This window comes from Lynx rufus, unplaced genomic scaffold (genome assembly GCF_022079265.1).
Source record: "Lynx rufus isolate CCGP_SWC_20201006 ecotype Redwood Valley unplaced genomic scaffold, mLynRuf1.p SCAF_8, whole genome shotgun sequence".
In the NCBI taxonomy this organism is placed as follows: domain Eukaryota; kingdom Metazoa; phylum Chordata; class Mammalia; order Carnivora; family Felidae; genus Lynx; species Lynx rufus.
Genome location: NW_025814896.1, coordinates 121,594,079 through 121,615,434, shown reverse-complemented (window position 1 = coordinate 121,615,434; position 21,356 = coordinate 121,594,079). Strand labels below are relative to the sequence as shown.

General features: G+C 39.7%; 2 protein-coding genes across 12 annotated transcripts in view; one reads left to right on the top strand and one right to left on the bottom strand.

Moving 5' to 3' along the window:
* Nucleotides 1-3,849, bottom strand: part of ITSN2 (intersectin 2) — a 146,469-nt gene extending 142,620 nt beyond the window's left edge. For 10 of the 11 annotated variants that reach the window (XM_047067905.1, XM_047067894.1, XM_047067900.1 and 7 more), the window contains exon 1: nucleotides 3,479-3,552. The gene's annotated coding sequence lies outside the window, so the exon portion shown is untranslated. Of the gene's footprint in view, nucleotides 1-3,478; nucleotides 3,553-3,830 lie in introns of those variants that run through there. The other variant, XM_047067898.1, reaches the window with a different exon arrangement.
* LOC124503980 (translation initiation factor IF-2-like) overlaps nucleotides 1-21,356 on the top strand; it is a 49,737-nt gene that overhangs the window by 6,671 nt on the left and 21,710 nt on the right. Inside the window, exon 2 of the mRNA XM_047069228.1 lies at nucleotides 3,191-3,967. Within this exon, the coding sequence (XP_046925184.1) occupies nucleotides 3,191-3,967 (777 nt within the window). The remainder of the gene's footprint in view (nucleotides 1-3,190; nucleotides 3,968-21,356) is intronic.

The window sequence follows — 21,356 nt, the reverse complement described above, 5'->3', positions numbered from 1 at the left end:
GTAAAAAGACCAAAAAAGAAACAAAAAAAGGATTAAGCTAGTTTGAAATTTCTCACTGAAGCTAGCTGGAATAATGGTAATGTTTATTGAGCACCCATACTAATTAGTCACTGTGCTAAATACTTTCTATTACATACAATACCACTATGAGACAGGTACGTTTTGTAAATGAGAAACAGAAGCTTAGAGAATTAAAATCAGTTGCTCAAGACCATACAGGTATTTCATGTTGGGAGTTAGGAGCAGGAGGTTTCATCTTGAAAGCCTATATCTTATCTACTATAGTTAAAATGAAAATAAATGAAATTTTTATTAACCACATATACTTTTTCTAAAATGAATATGCATTAGTGAAGAAACTAATCTAGAAAACATAGAAGAGTTGCTTAAATCAAACAAGTTAAATGTCTACTGTCTGGTAATAGATCTCCTAAATGTCTCCCATAACTACTGCTGAATAGCTTCCCAAGTAACTAAATCATTCAGTGTCCTGATATAGCTGTGAAATGATTTTTCAAGTGACTCTCTTAAAATAATACTATTTGCAAATGAAATATGCTGCCCTCTTACAGTTGTATAAATACCTTATTTCGTGATGTATTCACTGCCCTATTTCTGCTCAGTTTCCTCCTCTCCTCCCCCACTTCCTCTCTGCCTTAAGATCCTTTAAAACCAGTTCAGTTCCCCCTTTTCAAAGAATACCTACAAATATGCACCATCTACATCTACCCAACAGGACTCTAACATCAGTGACTATGTTCAATAGTTACAGGAGGATACAAAGCAAAAAATGAACTCAAGAAAAAAACAACAGCACTTCTGATGCACCTTCATCTTTAGATCTACTCGTTTACAGATTCTAAACATTCTTATTTTCCTACTTCACACGTGGAATCCTGACTTTAACAACTAATATGCCAAAAAAAAAAAAGCCTGCCTTTTCTTAGTCTTTCTTTAAAAACAGTTGTTCCACAAATTTTTCCATAAATAAGGTATTGAAAAGATCAGCATGCCAAAAAAAAAAAAAACCAAAAACCAATGCACTGTTATAAATATACCACATTTTTAGTAATACAAGTTTTAGTGATATAATTTAGTAACATAATTAGTTTATTCTGAATCATTTCTGGAACTTGTTCACAAATTGCTTTACAAGTAAATATAGTACATACAAATGCTAGTTACTTACCAGTGGATTAACATGTACTTTCATTCATTTACTCAACAAATATTTACTGAGTGCCCAAATGACTTTTTTTTTTTTTAATTTCTGAATCAAGAGGAGTGATAAAGGCACAGGGGCTGAAGTTAAAAGGTCTTGGTTTGAAACCTGGCTCTTGTACTTACTAGCTCAGAGACTAAGGGTGGTCAGTTAACCTCCAGGTTAGCATTTCACCTATCTACTTGATAGGAGAAAAAGTAATTACTCATAGGATCTTTGTTGATTATGCTTTAACTGATTATGCAAAACAGCACAGGGCCTAGCAGTAATAAGTGTTCAATTAATGATAACCGCAGTAAATATATTTTAATACTGAGGAAAGTAGTTGAAGGAGATGACCAATAAATGTTCTTTTTGTCTTTCTAGAAAGATGGAAATTTGTGAAACTTGATATTAAAGACACATTAAAAATAGAAATCTTAAGGTTATGGAAAAAAACTTCCACTTTTTAAAAAAAAAAGATGTATTAAGTATGTAGGATGAAATAACAACAACAACAACAAAAATTAAGGTATGAAGGAAAAAGAGATGGATAAAGAAAATCCTGAAAGCTCCTGTGTGGGTGATAGGTGTATAGAGGTTCCTTATACCACTCTATTTTTGCAAAAATGCAATTTTTTATAACTATAATTGCAATCCCAGAACATGCCTAACACATTTCCTCATATTCAGAAGAGACTAGGATTTTAGCTTTGAGATCTGTTGAACTAATAATAGTACCTCCCTGCTCAATAATTCAGTACAGGTCAAATTTTGTCAGACAATTCTACCTTTCACTATAAAGGTGAGTGGAGGGAATAAATGTATTAAAGCATTAAAAAATGCAAGCTCTTCTGCTGCTCATTAATATTACAATAGCAATAATGCACATTTTCCCATGCCTTCCAAAAATACAAAATTGCTTGTTCTTAAATTAAGCTTTTAAAAACAACTTGCACCTTCTACACTTTTGAAATTACAAGGGATATATGTCAATCATATTTCAATAAAGCTGGACAGGAGAGAGATATTACTAGAGAATCATAGGCACAGCCAAAGAAACCTAAAGATATGCAGAACAGAGTTGCTACTATCTTTAAAATTTGAGGGATATTATTATCAATTCATGTAAAGGTTTTAGGTGATGTTTATAGACTGCGTTTAGGTTTTATCACTGATTAACAATATAGCAAACAAGCAGAGGGAAAGAGGCAATTTTTTTAAGAGGCTTAAGAAGCTTAACCTACAGAGTCTATGCCACCTAAATTAAGCTGACTAAAACAACACAAAATTTCAAGTCACACTTCGCCGATCTCTGGGTAAGCAAGTAAACACTAGTAAAAAACAAACTAGAGCATTTAAGAAAGCAATCATGTTTGTGTAACCCTTAATTCCTAAAATAAACTGGTTGGCTCTATCAAACATATTCTTAATTCATAATTAATTCAAGTCTCAAATGAAGCATACTTGCCATCGGCAATCATTCAACGACAAAGCGCATGATTAATCACCCAAATACAGCATCTTTTTAAAGAATGCAAAGCCATCTGCAGTTTCCGCCTGGGTTTACACATTCACTAAGCACAGGCAGGCATCTTTAAAAACAACAACAACAACAACACAACAACAACAATAATTAGGAATAAACTACGATGGCCTGAGAGATTACATCTCTCCGCGCTTTTGTATACCCTGGAAATCAATAACGCTAAAGTCAAATTGTAACATTCCCCAACTTTGGTTTAACCCGAGCGGTGGACGCCGAGCATCCGCCCACTGGCCTCTCGTGACTCGGACTACTTTGACGCACCGGGATGCGGCTCACCTGACATTCCGAACCAGCCATTACCAAGAAAAGCCAATTCTGCGGGGAGGAAAAAAAGGGGGGGGGTGCCCCCTTAGGGTGCCCCTAAGGGCCCCCTTCTGCCGGCACCCTGAAAGCGAGGGGCCACGCCACCCCCGGCCCTGAGCGGCGTCCGCACCTGCCAGGAGAGACTGGGGGGCCGGGGTTCGGCCGCATGGGAAGGGGCGGCCCAGCCCCGGCCCCTCGGCGTCCGCCCTGGCCCCGCCGCTGGGGCAGGAACCGGGGCCGGAGGTTTCCGCCCGGCGCCGCCAAGCCCGCCAGGGGCCTAGCTCGGGCTCCCAAGGGCCCGTCCGCGGCGGCGGGGGCGCGCAGCCGCCTTCCTGCCCGGCCCGCCGAGCCTCCCCGCGGCGAGCGCGGTGGCGCCCGCACCTGCCTCGCGCCCTGCCGCAGCCCCGGCCAGTCGCTTCACCCACCTGGCGCCCCCGCCGCGCCTCCCGTACGTCACAGCGCGACCCCGTGTCCCTCGGCACCCGCAGCGCGGGAGCGAGCGGACGCCGGGAGACCCTGCTCGGCAGTCGCCGCCGCCGCCCGGTTCGTCGCCAGGCCGCCGACAGCGAACCTGTTGCGCAGCGTGTCACGGCCGCTCGGGCTTCGCGGCGCCGCCTCAGCCCCACAACAACATGGCGGCCGCGGCCTCCGCAGGAAGCCGGGGGGCGGGGAGGTAGGCGACGGGCCGGGCGGCTGACGGCCCGCCCGCCAGTCCGCGGCCGGCACCGACTCCCCCACCGTCGGGAACCCGAAGTTGGCCCGGGCGCGGCTCCTCACCCCCAAGAGTCCCGGGGCACCGAACCCCGCGGGCCTGGTGCCAGAGTTCCGCTCTCCCCTCGGGGAGGCCTCGAAGCCCCGGGACCCGGCAGCCCTTCCTGGAGCAGCGACGGCCCACCTGGCTCCTCCTCCCCGAGGTGACATGTTGAGGTTGGGTGGTGCGTTTCCTGCCTCTGCAGAACCCCCAGGGTTTCAGGGAAGGCCTAGCCGAGTCTGACACATGCCTGTTGCACCCCACATGGGGTGCTCTCCGGCGTCTTCTCCCTCTCTCGGGTTAATGCGCTGATCTGAGCTGGGATTCTCCTAGAATGGGAATCTGGGGCAGGAGAAGGAGGCTGTTCCCGCGCTTGTTTATGGGTCTGTTACAGCCAGCAGAAGAACTGACCATCCCCAATGGTCATCCATTCAGCATTCCTCACTCCTCTGTAACACATGACAAAGGCCGACAAGGTAGGGACCTCCCCACCTGCCTCCACTTGGGAGAGCAACTACCCCGTATACTCTCATGAGCAGTAAGAAGACGTTCATCTCTGCCCAAACTCCACTACCTGCAGGTCTGAACATTCTTCCCCACGCTATAGTTGCCTGACAACTGAAGATCAGAGTATCACCTTTTTCTCAACCCTTCTGGTCCCTGGTCTCCCCACAAAACACCAGACTTCAATTCAAGTTACTACCATATACCTTTGCCCTTAACACAGCATTCTTTCAAGAGAAAGGGTTTCTGTTAGCTGGGGTTAGAGGAGGAGTCACTGTTCCTATGGGTGTAACAAAATGGGGTTACAAGACCCAATAATTCTCTTGGCTTTTTGAGGCAGAGTGGGGCTGGTCCCAGGTACAAAACTCAAACCCCCCCCCCCCCCCCCCGCCCCAGGACTTAAGCAGATAAAGGAGAAATTTGTGCAGATCAAATGATCCCATGGCTTCATTTACTTACCTGTTAGGGCAGGTGAAGATGGCAAGGCTGGCCTGAGAGGGATGGCTCCAAAGCTTAGGCCTATCTGGCCAACCAACCCATGTGAGGGACTTAGCAAACATCAGTGATGATAAACAGGCTTTTCCCGCTCTCACACTCGGTGTTTTTCCTAACTTCGGATTAGGACCTGACCTAGACCTGACAGACAGGTCCTGTGCTTCAGTGACATAGTGAGGCCTGACTCCTTTGTGTTAGTCCAGGAAGTCTCTTATCTACTGGGGACCAGTCAATCTGCAAATAAGCCACCCAAGCTAAGGACAACACTCTTGAGCATATGGTCTCATTCTCATGGCAGACCTCACGAATTAATTGTGGTACTCCCTTTCAGAGCCCATATTTAAGGGTCTAAACCTCTGAATCCTTCTCAACATAATGCTCCAGAGACTTGGCCTAGTGTGAAACCTCTTTTTTTTTAATTCTTGATAGGCAGATAGCCAGTCTCTATATCCCTCCCACCATTTGGTCAATGCCATTTGTGTTTTCTGGGTTCTGGACCTGGGGAAATTCACCGAGTCCTTTTTCTTTCTGAAGGAGGTGCTGAATCCATGGCTGGATAAAAATGAAGTTTGTAAAAAGGAGTATTTATAAACAAATAAGAAATATTTCAACATCTCCCTAAAATAAGTAAAAAATTTAGCAACCTGTCGTGGAAATTGGTGTCCTGTATACAACTGGGAACCTGTAGTATCCCAACTGCTAAAACATTATATCTCAGGGTTCGTAAGGAATCTTGAAGCCAATTTGTCCATCCTATCCTACTCATTCAGTATTTATGATTTACATAGGTGATATATCCACAATCCTACTTCTTTGACATCCTCTTCTGCTCACAGATCATACCTTGGAACTGTATCTGTAATTTCTCTCCTTGGTATTTCCCAGATCCCACCACTCTTGTTTACCTGCAGCCTAATGGGTGATCAGATACTTGGAGGAACTAGGTCCTACCTTAGACATATAGGCATACCTGTTAAATCTAAAGAAGATTAGGAATTACTATAGTATGAGAAGGCTGAGAGGTCAAGAAGGGGACTAGGTATATTTTTCTTCCCCAACTTCTTCCACAATTTAGGATAGATTCTTGGGTCTATTCCTGGTAATCTAGCTTTTACCATGGGAGCATTTAATCTCAATCTGTTTTCCTTACCTGCACTGGTTCTTCCCACCCCAACCATATATATGCTATGTTCTATCAATCTCTCTTTGTTTTAATTAATTAGATTCCATCCTTAACCCCATTCCTACTCAGTCTACCCTCAGAACAAACCCACAATGGTGGGAAGAGGCTATAATAGAGAACATAAGCAATTTCAGAGTCTAAGCATCCCATGAGATAAATAAATTATCTATCCTATAGAGTAGGAAGGCTATGAGAATCTAGAGCTCATATGTAATGCCTCCAGTAGTAGTAAATCTCCAAGACAATGCAATAAATAAATAATTTAGAACTTCCCTTATTGTTTCTTGTAGCGCAGGTCTGTTGGGTACAAGTCTTCTTTGTTTTATCCAAAAATGTTATTTTACTTTCATATGAGAATTGTATGTCCCCTGAATATGGAATTCCAGATTGACAGGGTTTTTTTTCTCTTTCAGCATTTTAAAGATGTTTTTCCATTCTCTTCTGGGCTTCTTGGTTTCCACTGAAAGTCAGGTGTTGATCAGATCATTTTCTCCTCTATGTAATATGCTATTTTCTCTTGCTGCTTTCAATGTTTGCTCTTTATCTTTGACTTTCAATAACTTGACCCTGATGTGCACCAGTGTTTTGTTTGTTTGTTTGTTCTGTGTGGCATTCATTTACAATCCTGTATCTACAAATTTCTGTCTTTAATCAATTAGGAAAAATCTTAGACATTATTTCTTTAAATTTTTTTAATGTTTATTTATTTTTGAGAGAGAGAGAGAGAAAGCAAGAGAGCATGAGCAGGGGAGGGGCAGAGAGAGAGGGAGACACAGAATCTGAAGCAGACTCTTCACAGAATCTGCGCTGTCATCACACAGCCCGACATGGGGCTCAAACCCACAAACCTTGAGGTCATGACCTGATCCAGAGTTGGGCACTTAACCGACTGAGCCACCCAGGCATCCCAGACATTATTTCTTCAAATACTTTTTTTCTGCCCCATTCTCTCTCTCATCTCCTTCTGGCATTACACGTATATTTGATTATTTGCTATCATCTGGGTTCATATAGATGTAGCAGTATTAAACTACTATTGAACACCAGAAACACCTGCTCTACCTTCCTGATCCTTAGGGCATCTGAAGATAGGAGCATTGTGCAGTGGGAATCTAAAGCTGTGCCCCTTTTACCTTCTGTCTTTGGTGGGAGTAATCTGCCTCTATTGTTAGCAACTGAGCTTTTTAGCCAGGGTGTCTCTTTTATTCTGTAGGAAAAAAACCCTTAAAATATCTCTATACTACTCTTGAACACACACACACACACACACACACACACACACACACAGATACAGACATACCCGCACACATTCTATCAGAATGATTCTATTTCTTCTGAGAAATAGCTGGAAAGTGAGGTTTGTCTCTTTTTTAGTCTCTTTTTTCTTTCAAAACCCACACAAAAGAATAGATGTGCTGACAGTCATTCTTTGTGCATATAGAACATAAAGTCAAAGTCAATCTGGGAAACCAAGCTGAGGCTGCCCTAGTATTTTGACCATAAGAGCAGTTGAAAAGCAGGTCAGGGATATGGGAAGTCAGGGTCCTGGAAAAGGCCTAGGGTTTCATCTGGTATGTATTTGCCGATTCATTAATTTGATATTTGTTTTCATTCAACAAATAGTTATTAAGAACCTATCATGTTTTAGCTACTGGAAACAAGGAGTTAGCAAGGAATTAGCAGTAGTGGAAGCAGCTGACCCAATTCAGAGGCATGGTTAATGGGCCAAACTGGTTCCTTTGCCCTGTTACTGGCTTGGTAACCTCCTGCATCCTATTTTGGAGCCCTGGCGTAGATAAGAAATATGGAAGAAGCGGAAATACGAATGATTTAAGGGGAAAGAGGAGGGAAGGGAAATTCCCGAGCACGCAGGAAGGAGTGTTCTCATTATTGGGCCGCTTGTGTCATGCAAAACTTGAGATGCTGGCTTAAGGCCTGACGGTACTGGAAGAGGTAGTACCAGGCATATTAGAGGGGAAGTCAGCCCAGACTTGGCTCTGGGCCAGCACAGCAGGGTGGAGCCAAAGGCCAGACTGGGGCAAGGCCCTAGAACTCTGGACAGGACGTGCCCATTCATGACTGAAGCACTAGGGGCTTCCAGTCTGGCAGGTGTAGCTCAGGGAAAGGGAATCCAGCCTGTATTCAGAAGTCAGACGTGCTTCCTGTCTGGCACATTTGCCCAGCTGTCTGTTCAGTTCGTTGCTGCCGTCTCCAGCACAAACCTGGAGCGATTCCAGTTCCCTTCTTGTAATAACCTCACTAGTATTTATGTGGCATTTTGCACTTGATGGAGTAATTTTGTTATTTCATTTAATCCTCACAACAATTCTGGGAAGCAGGGTAAGGATCTGTTTGTGATCATCTAACCTTGGTTGGTATGAAAGGAAAGAGGTAAAATCAGGCCTCAGTCTTGTGTGGGTAGTTTTCCCATGCCCAGTTGTTGTGATTTTTCTTTCTTCCCTTTTAAATAGAGAAACAGGCTATGCTATTCTGGGTTCAGATAGCAACAATGTTTTTGTTTAAAACCTACAGTGGATCAGATCATTTTGTACTATGTGGCCCAGTCTAGCTGGACAAACATTTTTATTTCTAGAATTACCATTTTCTTCTTTCTAAGTAAGATAATATCTTGAGCCAATGAAATACAAGAAAGACAACTGCCCCTACACTGGCCCCCACCCCCACTCACAGGAGAGAGAGAGATGGAGTTCTGTATTTTCTGTGGTGCAAGGGTAGATCCCTGGCAAACGGGAGGCCACATTTTGTTCATTTAGATGATACCCTTATAACTTGCCCTGTCTTGATTTACCCCAAGAACGAGATGAACATCTAAAAATTAGGGCAATTAAATCACTGCCCAAAATGGTGTCAGCAACCTCATCTTGGTTGCCATTCTCATCCACCTGAGGGCAGAATGACCAGAATTCTCCACCCAGGAGAATCTCTGCACTGGGACTCAGATGGAGATTAGGATTGGGTGCTTAGTGCTATTTGCCATTTCTTTTGTTTTCCCCTTTGTGTTGCATGTATCCAATAAATAGGCCTTGTTCTTTTTCGAGTACCTATAGTTTAAAAATGTTTAATTCGGTAGAATCACATAGGAGGGCAAAGAAGCACAAAAATAGACTTGCTCGCAAATTAATTGAACCTTAGAAGCCATTCCTCAACAGGTGGATGTTTGTGCCTTTTTTGCATAACTTGAGTGTCAAAAAAAGTACAGCATTTGAATGAAGTCATTCAGCCATAAGTGATGAGAATGGCTGCTATCCAGTTTTCCTAACATTTAACCACCACGACCATTGCTTGCCTAGTGTGCCTGGCACATATAAATATAAATATAAATATAGTCTCTAACAAAAGGTAACAGTGCATGCCAGGTATTATAAACCGCACTTCACAGGTGAAGAAACTATCATTTAGAGAAATTGGATCATTTTTCCACAATCACATATTTAGAAAGTGGAAGAGCTAGAATTTGAATCCTTATTTTTATAACTACCAAGACCATGGTCTTTCTACCCTACAATACTTCCTCTCACTATATTACAGCATTAGCAGTTTCTCTGTATTAAATATACATGAGTAGGAAATTCCAAAGTAATTTATCTTGGAAGAACAGTTCCCCAAAATATGAAGATGCAAATAGTAGGTCAGGTTCCACTGTGCAGTCAGACACATGGTGTCATGCTCCTGGAGCATGTGATTCCTGCCACTGCAGTCAGGAATTCATGCCACAGTGCACTCCTCTTCTCTGTGTTGGCCATGGATTTGGAGGGTGTGACTTAGATGGTCTTATTCCTTATTTTCCTTTAAGAGTCTGTCATGTAAATACTTTTTAAGGAGAATCCCACCTGATCATTTGAAGAGGAGTAGAAGCAGTGGCCTTAAAGATGTACACTCAGTCTGGCCAGTGTGAGCCATAGCAGTTAATTAAATGAACATCTTGCCATTCGCGACCACCCACATTGACCCAAGGTAATTTAGTAAGGTCAGATTACTCAAAATACTTAGAAGAGCTTCATTACATTCCAAATAGACAGCTGAAGGAAAATAAAATCTTAATGTCTGTGTCTGATTTTCAATTCTGTGAAACGATCTGACTACAGAACATTTTTTTTCTTCTTTATTGAGGTATAACTTGCAGATCGTAAAGTATGCACACTGTAAATGTGCCAATGCCTAGATTTTACATAAGTGAAACACAGTATGTACCTACCTGTGCCTGGCTTCTGCCCAATGTTATAGACAGTCCATTTGAAGCAACAGAATTTTTACCCCACTTTGAAATGCTTCCTACAATTCACTCATTTGTAGGAGGAGAAATTTTTTTAAAAGATTTCAGACGAGGGGCGCGTGGGTGGCTCAGCTGGTTGAGTGTCTGACTCTTAATTTTGGCTCAAGTCATGATCCCAGGGTTGTGGAATCCAGCTACCACATCAGGCTCTGTGCTGAGTGCAGAGCCTGCTTGAGATTCTCTCCCCCTATTTTCCTCTGCCCCTCTCCCCCACTTACATGTGCTTTCTCCCTCTCTTAAATAAATAAATAGATAAATAAATAAATAAATAAATAAATAGGTAGATAGATAGATAGATTCCAGACTAAGTCATCTTTAAGAGATTGCCTATTATTTTCATCAAGAAGTAATTAGTGAAAATCTTTGTGTAAATGTTTTGCATCCATTTATCTCTCCATCTCTCATTTTGTTCTAAAAAATAATTCCAAGAGAATTGAAAACTCTTTGTTTTCAATTCTCTGTTCTGGAAAATGCCAGCATTGTGTTGGTATTTAAGAAAGTTGTTGACCAACCTCCCCATATCCAGCAATGTTTTTATTTTCTAAAATTCACTTTTTTCTTGAGAAAAAAAGGGGTTTTATTCCATTTTATTTTTATTTTCCAAACAGCATTATTTTAATAATTCTATAGTTTTGAAGTACAGGTAGATTCTAAATAATGCAGTTGCATCATAACAACAACTCAAACCTCTTTCATTTTCCTCCTAGGATTTGTGTATTTAAAAATACACTTATTATTTGACTGATTCATCGCATAATATAATTTTCAGCTTTTCTTCACTTAAGGTAAAGTCATAAATACTTTTCCATGATAGCATATCTTCTGTATTTTCCACATTTATCTTTAGAAACTGCATACTTTCTCTTGACTAAAGTACTGTAATTTACTTAATGATTCTCCTGGTATTGGCTGATTTTAATTTTTCATTATTATAAATTACATTTTCTTTCTAAACACCTAAACGTATATAAAAAACATTTCACAATAAGTGTTTTCATAGGTACCATTTTTCCTTCTTTTGGCGTTCATCGTTAAAATTAATTCTCAGAACTGTAATTGCTGCATTAAAATAATTATTGATAGTTTCTATAAGACTATTATTAAGTTACCGTCATAGCAGTGTAGGAGTGTACCAGTTCCACTACACCCTCCTCAAAATGATATTTCATCTACATTTAAAAATTGTAATTACGAGGCAAAATAATTTTTCAATTTAACTTGTTTTTCTTAGGTCATTATGATCTAACTTGATGGTCAACATTTTTATACTTTTATGAATTAATAAAAAGTAATCTTTTGGGGCACCTGAGTGGCTCAGTCGGTTGGGCGTCTGACTTCCGCTCAGGTCATGATCTCGCGGTCCGTGAGTTCGAGCCCTGCGTCGGGCTCTGTGCTGACAGCTCAGAGCCTGGAGCCTGTTTCGGATTCTGTGTCTCCCTCTCTCTCTGACCTTCCCCCGTTCATGCTCTCTCTCTCTCTGTCTCAAAAATAAATAAACGTTAAAAAAATTAAAAAAAAAAAGTAATCTTTCTTCTGTGAATTATTCACATTCTCTGTTCATTTACATATTATGGTATTCCAATTTTACCAATTCATATACAGTAAATTCTTTTCAAACATTGAGATATAATGGGCATATAACCTTGTATACAAACACATACAAACTCGATATTTGCATGTGTTGCCAAATGATCACCACAATAAGTCTTGTTAACAACTGTCACCACACATAGTTACAATTTTTTTTTCTTGTGATAAGAACAAAGATTTACTGTCTAAGCAAATCTAAAAAAAGATTTCATAGATAAGTGAGATCATAGTGGTATTTATCTTTCTCTGTCTGACTTATTTAACTTAGCATAATGACCTCAGGGTCCATCCATGTTGCCACAAATGGCAAGATATCATTCTTTTTATAGATGAATAATATTCCATTGTATATAAACATATTTATACCACATTTTTTAATTTATTCATCCATTTATGGATACTTAAAAAAATTTTTTTAATGTTTATTTTTGAGAGACAGAGAGAGACAGAGCATGAGCAGGGGAGGGGCAGAGAGACATGGACACAGAATCTGAAACAGGCTCCAGACTCTGAGCTGTCAGCACAGAGCCCGACACGGGGCTTCAACCCGTAGACCGTGAGATCATGACCTGAGCCTAAGTTGGCGCTTAACCAACTGAGCTACCCAGGTGCCCCCATTTATGGATACTTTGATTGTTTCTATGTCTTGGCTATTATAAATGTTTATATTTATTTTGAGAGAGTGAGGGAGCATGCACATGTGTGCTCCAGTGAACAGGGGAGGGGCAGAGAGGGGGAGAGAATCCCAAGCAGATTGCACGCTGAGAGCACAGAGCCCAACGTGGGCCTTGATCTCATGAACGATGAGATCATGACCCGAGTGGATATCAAGAGTTGGACACTTAACCACCTGAGGCACCCAGGTGCCCCTGTATCTTGGCTATTATAAATTATGCTGTAATGAACATGGGGGTGATATATCTTTTTGAGTTAATATTTTCATTTTCTGTGAATAAATACCCAGAAGTAGAAATGCTAGATCATATGGCAGTTCTATTTTTAATTTTTGGGGGAACCTCCATTCTGTTTTCCATAGTGGCTGCACCAGTTTACATTCCACCAACAATACACAAGGATTCCCTTTTCTCTATGTCCTTGCCAATACTGGTCATTTCTTCTTAATAATTCCCATTCTAACAGATGTGAGGTGGTGTCTCATTGGTTTGCATTTCCCTGATTATTGGTGGTGTTGAACATCTTTTCATGTACCTGTCGGCCCTCAGTATGTCGTCTTTGGAAAAATGACTGTTCATATCCTCTGTTCATTTTTTAATTTGATTTTTTTCTTTTTAAAAAAAAAATTTTTTTTAACGTTTATTTATTTTTGAGACAGAGAGAGACAGAGCATGAACGGGGGAGGGTCACAGAGAGAGGGAGACACAGAATCTGAAACAGGCTCCAGGCTCTGAGCGGTCAGCACAGAGCCCGACGCGGGGGCTCGAACCCACAGACCGTGAGATCGTGACCTGAGCCGAAGTCGGACGCTTAACCGACCGAGCCACCCAGGCGCCCCTAATTGGATTTTTTTCTATTGAGTTATATGAATAATTCATGTATTTTGGATATTAACTCCTAGTTAGATCCATAATTTGCAATTTTTCCTCCCATTCATTATGTTGCCTTTTCATTTTGTTGATGGTTTCCTTTGCTATGTAGAAGCTTTTTAGTTTGATGTAGTCCCACCTGTTTATTTTTGCTTTTGTTCCCTTTGCTTTTGGTGTCAAATCCAAAAAATCATTACCAAGAGCAATGTCAAGGAGCTTACTGTCAATGTTGTCTTCTCAGAGTTTAGGTCTTACATTCAGGTCTTTAATCCATTTTATGTTAATTTTTGTGTATGGTGTAAAAAAGCGATCCAGTTTTATTCTTTTGCATTTGGTTGTCCAGTTTTCCCAGCACCACTGACTGAAGAGGCTGTCCTTTCCCCATTGTATATTCTTGGCTCCTTTGTCATTAAATTAATTGACCATATATGTGTGGGTTTATATCAGGGCTCTCTGTTATGTTCCATTGATCTATGGGTCTGTTTTTATGCCAGTACCATATTGTTTTGATTACTATAGCTTTGTAGTATAGTTTGAAATCAGGCATTGTGATGCCTCCAGCTTTGTTCTTTCTCAAGGTTGCTTTGGCTATTTGGGTTTTTTTATATTTTGTGGTGCCATATAAATTTTAGGTTTGTTTGTTTTATTTCTATGAAAAATGCCATTGGAATTTTCATAAAGATTGCATTGAATCTGTAGATTGGTTTGGGTAGAATGGATTGTTTAACAATATTAATTCTTTCAATCCATGAGGATAGAATATATTTCCATTTATTTGTGTCTCCTTCAATTTCTTTCGTCAGTGCAGGTCTTTCACCTTCTTGGTTAAGTTTTGTTTTGTTTTTTTTCAGCATAAGAAAACATAAACAGATGCTTTAGTTATAAAGCTTACATAAAACTTAGGAATTTTGCTTTCATTATTTTTTTCCACTGAGAACTTATATTTGGGACCTTCTTGGTTAAGTTTATTCCTAGGTATTTAATTCATTTTTGATGCAATTGTAAATAGGATCATTTTCTTAATGTCTGTTTCTGATAGTTCCTCATTAGCATATAGAAACACAGCAGATTTTTGTATATTGATTTTGTATCCTGCAACTTTACCTAATCCATTTACTCTAAAAGTTTTTTGGTGGAGTCTTTAGGTTTTCCGATATAATATGTCATCTGCAGATAGTGACAGTTTTACTTCTTCCTTTCCAGTTTGGATGCCTTTTATTTCTTCTTCTTACGTAATTGCTCTGACCAGGACTTCCAAAGTTATGTTGAGCAAAGGTGAGAGTAAACGTCCTTGTCTTGTTCCGTAGACAATGTTGCTGTGGGCTTGTCACATAAAGCCTTTATTATGTTGACGTACATTCCCTCTATACCCACTTTGTTGAGAGTTTTTATCATAAATGAATGTTGAATTTTGTATAATGCTTTTCTACATCTATTGAGATGATCATATGATTTTTCTTTTTCATTTTGCTATCGTGGTGTATCATATTGATTGATTTGTGAATGTTGAGCCATCCCTACTTTCTGGAACAAATCCCACTTGATCATGGTATATCATCCTTTTAATCGATTATTGAATTTGGTTTGCTAGTATTTTGTTGAGGATTTTTTGCATCTGTGTTCAAAATATTGGGCTATAATTTTCTTTTCTTGTGGTGTCCTTCTCTGGTTTTAGTGTCAAGGCAATACCAGCCTTGGAAAATGAATTTGGAAATGTTCCCTCCTCTTATTATTAGTATTTTTTTTGAAGAGTTTGAGAAGGATTAATTCTTCTTTAAATGTATAGTAGAATTCACCAGTAAAGACATCTGATCCTAAACTTTAGTGTGTTGGAAGGTTTTTAACTACTGATTCTATCTCCTTACTAGTAATCAATCTATTCAGATTTTCTATTCCTTCATGATTCAGTTTTGGTAGGTTGTGTGTTTCTAAGATTTATCCATTTCTTCTTTTTAAAAAATGTTTCTTAATGTTTATTTTTTGAGAGAGAGAGAGAGAGAGAATTCAAGCAGGGCAAGGACAGAGTGAGGGGGACTTAGGATCCAAAGCAGGCTCTACATTGACAGCAGCGAGCCTGATGTGGGGCTCAAACCCACAAACTGCAAGATCATGACCTGAGCCAAAGTCAGACTTTCAACTGACTGAGCCACCCAGGTGCCCCTATCCATTTCTTCCGTGTTGCCAAATTTGTTGGCATAACTGTTGATAGTAGTCTCATGTCCTTTGTATTTCTGTGGTATCAGTTGTAATGTCTCCTCTTTCATTTATTTTATTTATTTCATTCTAATTTTATTTATTTGAGTGTTCTCTCTTCTTTTCTTGGTGAATGTAGCTAAAGGTTTTTCAATTTATCTTTCCAAAGAACCAGCTCTTAGTTTCATTTACCTTTTCTTTATTTTATTATTTTTTATTTTAGAAAGAGAGAGAGTGTGAGTGGGGGAAAAGGGGCATAGGGAGAGAGAGAGACAGAGAGGGAGGGAGAGAGGGTGAGGGAGAGAGAGAGAGAATTTTAAGCAGGTGCTATGCTCAGCATGGAGCTTGATGCAAGGCTTGATCCCACAACCCTGAGATCATGACCTTAGCCGAAAGCAAGAGTCAGCTGCTCAACCAACTGAGCCACCCAAGCACCCCTCATTTACCTTTTCTGTTGTCTTTTTACTACTTATTTCTGCTCTAATCTTTGTTATTTCCCACTTTCTACTAACTTTGGGCTTCATGTTGTCTTCTTTTTCTAGTTCTTTGAGGTGCAAATATTATAGATCTAGCAACCTAAAATAAGGTTGAATCTTTCAGTTCCAATTCCAAATTGCTTGGGATGAAACTCTGATGGTCCAACTTAGGAACACTCCTGTTCCAATCAACTGCAGTCAGGGAGATAGAATCAAAGTGTGTAAACATGTCTGACTGGATCTACTCTTGTGATTTTGGCATTTAATGTCTGGAGGAAAAAAGGAAAGGAGGAACAATATAAACCTGACAGATATGACAAAAGATTTCTCCTGTAATATTTTTGTCAGGCAGACATTGGCACTGATGGCAATTTTCTTATGAAAGAAAAAAAATAAATATCAAAATGTCTCTGCAATATGCTAAGAGTCTTTGGGACTTTTGTTATGGTGGCCACGATATATTTTAGTTTTTTCAGATGCTTAAGGAGAAGCTGCTTGATTTATCATTTGGGACAAGAGAGAGTAACTGAAATTATATTACAACTCTAGCATTCTCTTTTTAAGTTCAGTGTTCTTTCCCAGAGCAGTGACAGTGACACTGTTAGAAGTTAAAACAAAAAATATGAAGTTCTAGGGGTGCCTGGGTTGCTCAATCTGTTAATTGTCTGACTCTTGACTTTGGCTCAGGTAGTGATCTCATGGTTTGCAGGATCGAGCCCTACATCGGGCTTCTTGCTGGCAGTGCAGAGCCTGTTTGGGATTTTCTCTCTACCCCTTCCCCTCCCACTCCCCCTCCCCCCACTCTCTCTCTCAAAATAAATAAATATATACATGTATACAAACAATAAAATAAAAATAAAATTCTATCCTCCAACCAACAAATTGTAGTTAGAATTATGGTAACTTCTGGGCACCTGAGTTGGTTGAGCATCCAACTCTTGATTTTGGCTCAGGTCATGATCTCAGGGTCATGGGATCAAGCCCTGCATCGGGCTCCATGCTGAGCATGGAGCCTACTTGAGATTCTCTCTCTCTCCCTTTGCCCCTCTCCCCAGCTAATGCTCTCTCTCTTTTTCTCTAAGAAAGAAAGAAAGAGTGAAAGAAAAGAAAGGAAGGAAGGAAGGAAGAAAGAAAAGTTATGGTAACTTCTTAGGGATTTACAAAAATGTCCTTGAACTTTGTGTCCTTCAAATTTAGCCTTGCTTTTAATTTGATGTAGTGCACAGTCTGAATTGATTTGGTTTGTCATTCATATAGTAAGTCTCAGCACAGGGAGCAGGTTTTGACATGAGCTCTCAATACTTAGAAAATAATAATTAATGGTTAGGTACTGGGTGTTTGGCCCAAAACTCTAATTAACTTTAAGAGCTATTTTGGTGTATGATGAAAGTGAGATGTGAAAAACTTTTCATGGCTTCTTAGAAGGAGTCAGGAATGTATCCACTGGCTGAGAAATGTTGAAATTTGGAATACATAAATATAGTTGCTTGATGAATGTGAACATCAGGTGGTTCTCATGTTAGGAGTTATAAAAACATTTATACTAGAATAAATGTCATCAAGATTGGATTAAGAGTTTAGAGGCCCTGAAATTAAAGTACCCATGTGTGAAATTAAAACAAAACACCAGTATACACTAAACTTTAAAATCAGGAAGTCAATTCTATGATTTGTTTATCTTGTCATTTTGCATGGTGATTATTGCAATGCTTTTTTTTTTAACTCTTGAATATTGAAGTATTTCCAAATAATTGTGTGTGTGTGTACCCGCACATGCATGCATGAATACACTGTGTGCATGTTTGCACACATGCAGATATGCATGATCAAGGCATGCCTTTGCTTCAAGTACCCTAAGATATGCTTAGTCTGCTTTTTGGATAATCCACAGTGGCTACACCATGTTCTTCAGAACTCGGAACATTAAGTGGATTGTATGGATTTTGGTTCCAATTACAGAAAATTTGAATAGATAAGTTGGCAAGTAAGGACACTACACCAAGGGGCAACTCCTTTACGACTCCTCAAAAGACAGCTGTGCCTGGTGTCTTCTACCCAATGTGGTAGGGGCTCAGATTCATATTGGAGCATAAGAATTTTGCTCCGATATGATCCTGATTGAGGAGCAAGTGAGCAGCTCGTGAAGGCCTTTTCGTGTGATGGTTCCTAACTTCTTCAACAAAAACTCTTTTCATTATTTCCCTTCCTGATTTGAAATATCTTTTAAAAATGCATTTAATATTTAGAAGTTTGTTGTATGTAAATGCATATTAAAATGCCCTTTACAAGGGGCGCCTGGGTGTCTCGGTTGGTTGAGCGTCTGACTTTGGCTCGGGTCATGATCTCACAGTTCGTGGGTTTGAGCCCCACCTCGGGTTCTGTGCTGATAGCTCAGAGCCTGGAGCCTGCTTCAGATTCTGTGTCTCCTTCTCTTTCTGCCCCTCCCCCGCTCACGCTCTGTCTCACTATGTTTCTCAAAAATAAATGTAAAAAAATAATAAAAAAAATAAAATGACCTTTATGAAAGGAAATTAAGAAAATAAGAATCTTCAGACTTAAACTGTCAGAATACAACATTGCATAAGAAAAAATAGTTAGAAATTACTTTAAAGAAATGGAATGGCTCCGGTTCTGAACAATATGACTGTAGATGTTAAGGGTGCAATCTGAAGGAAACGGAGGTTTGTTAGTCTGGGGAGATTTTTATTAAAGGAGAATCTCTGAGATAATATTTCGCAGTGCCCATCCATCTACTATTGTCCTAGGAAGAGAGAATCTCAGACTTGTGTTTATAGTTCATGGCAAGGCCATGTTTATTGAGAAGGTTACTGCCTGCCTGCTTGAGTCAGTTCCCATTAAACTTTCCAGTTACTGCCTGCCCCTACTTTGATTCCAGGCCTAGCAAGCAGCATTCTAATCACAGTCTGGTTCCCTATGTCACCACACAAGGAAAAACTGTGCTGGTCATGCTTGGAGTGCTGTTCTGGCCTATGTGACTGTGATCATTCTCAGCACAAATTAATACATCATCCTAGTTTGTTCATCAGTGAATTTGAATCATGAGAGATAATCACAGATGGGCTGACAAATGGGATTTCAGAGCCAGCAAGGCCGAGAGCCAAGGAACTTCACCAAGGAATGTGGCCTTTAGACTCTTGGAGGGCCAAGAGTGTGTCCAATTCATCTCTATCCCCAGCTTGCAGCACAGGGCCTGGGACCCAGCAGAAACTCAGTGCTCACTTATCTAGGCTAGACATTCATTAATATTAAAGCCCATTTTATAATTGCAATCTCATTTTATAGTTACTCAAAAGCATATGTTCATCAATGAGAGACTTACACAATACTTTTAAAAAGTTACCTAGGTAATATACATTTTTAAGAAAATTATAAAATATAAATAAAAAGAAAAAGTAGTTATCCACATTTCAATTACTTAGAGAAAACCATTGTTAACTTTTTGGTACATACCCTTTGAGACTTTTTTAATGCATAAAACATTATATATATATATACACACACACATATATATATATGGATACGTATATGGATACGTATATGGATATATACATATGTATATGTGTATATGTATCCATATACGTATCCATATATATATATATATATATATGTTTTACAAAATGCAAAATACCATTAAGCAGTTTTGTAGCTTATAGGCTTTCTACAACTTAATATCATGTGACATGATAGGAGCTTAGGGCTATACTATAACCCACAGGATTCTTAGCAACTAATTGGTATACCAGATGCAGCTTTTCTGGTCAGCTCCACCATGCTTTTCAGTCCCAACTATTGTCCCTCCACACCTAAGCTCTAGCTTCTCCCTGACTTCCTGCCTTCCTTCCTTCCTTCCTGCCTGCCTGCCTTCCTGGTCTTGAAGTTCCTTCGGGGAACCTCTGAGTAGGTTGTATGATTGCCAGACAAAATACAGGATGCTCTGTTAAATTCAAATACTAAACAATGAATATTGCATGAGCCAATAGTGTAAAAAATTATTCTTTCTCTGAAATTCAAGTTTAACTGCATATCTTGTATTTTTATTTGCTAAATCCGACAGTCTTCCCTGGGTACTCTTTAATACCATCTGCCCTAAATCTAGTAAAATTCCTCAAAGTGTCTGATATTTATTTGTATGTTTCTCTTCTGTATCGTCAGTGCTGATACAGAATTTTTCTTACTCTATATTTCTTTGGCTATTTTGCGGGGGGAAGGGAGTGTATGAAATAGGGAAAGGAATCAACCATGTCTTCTCAAGCTGCCATCTTTTTTCCAGAATTATGAAAGTTTTATGGAAACAGCAACAACAACAGCAACAACAACAACAACAACAACAACAACAGTGAATTTGAAGGCTATGAAGTAGGAGATCATTCATGGCATATCATTTGGAAAAAATAGGTTACAATGCATGTGTACGATCCCATTTCAATTTAGAATATTCTACTTCAAAACGATAGAAATAATTTTTAAATGAGATTCTAAACCCAGACCTCAATTAAACTTCTGGTTATGCCTTTCCACCAGTTTTACCTTGGAGTGGTTATATATAGTCTTTCTGAGTCTTTTCCTCATCTTTAAGGGGACATATAATCTCTTTCGTAAGTTTATTTCAAGTGATAAGGTAACAAGTATATTGCCTGGCACACTCTAGGCCTTCTCTACTTCTCCACTGAATGGAAGAGCACACACAGAACTGTCTTAATGATTGGATTATTCTATAGTTCATTCAATTTTTGTTTTTTATGACACATTCTAGGGAGTCTTAGATTAAGTTTGGGAATATGATTCAATCTATTTTCTAGGTCTATAAAGATAAAGGGGCTTTGGTATTTAGATATGTATTTTCTAAATCAGATTGGATGTTCACATGTGGTATATATATTTTCTGTATATTCAGTTATACATCATCAAGGTTAGTTGTGTGTGTAAAAGAGAGATTTTGGATTTTGGATTCCCAAATACTCCACCAGCCATCCAGATGGACAGGACACCCCACTAGATCTCTGAGAAAAAATGCCTGAATAGAGGATAAGGACATTATTTACTCTTTTACCGGCTGGGAATTTGGTCCAATTGCTATTCTAAGTTTCTGTTAAGCCAGGCAGGACTTCAAGATCCAAGGCTAAGTAAAAAACAGGCCTTACAGGTCCTTTGCCCTCGGGGGCCATACTTTGATCTTATCCTGGGAAGGGCAAGGAAAAGGATGGAAAAGGATACCTAGGAGAAAAAGGACCCTTTCTCCATAAACCCCAACA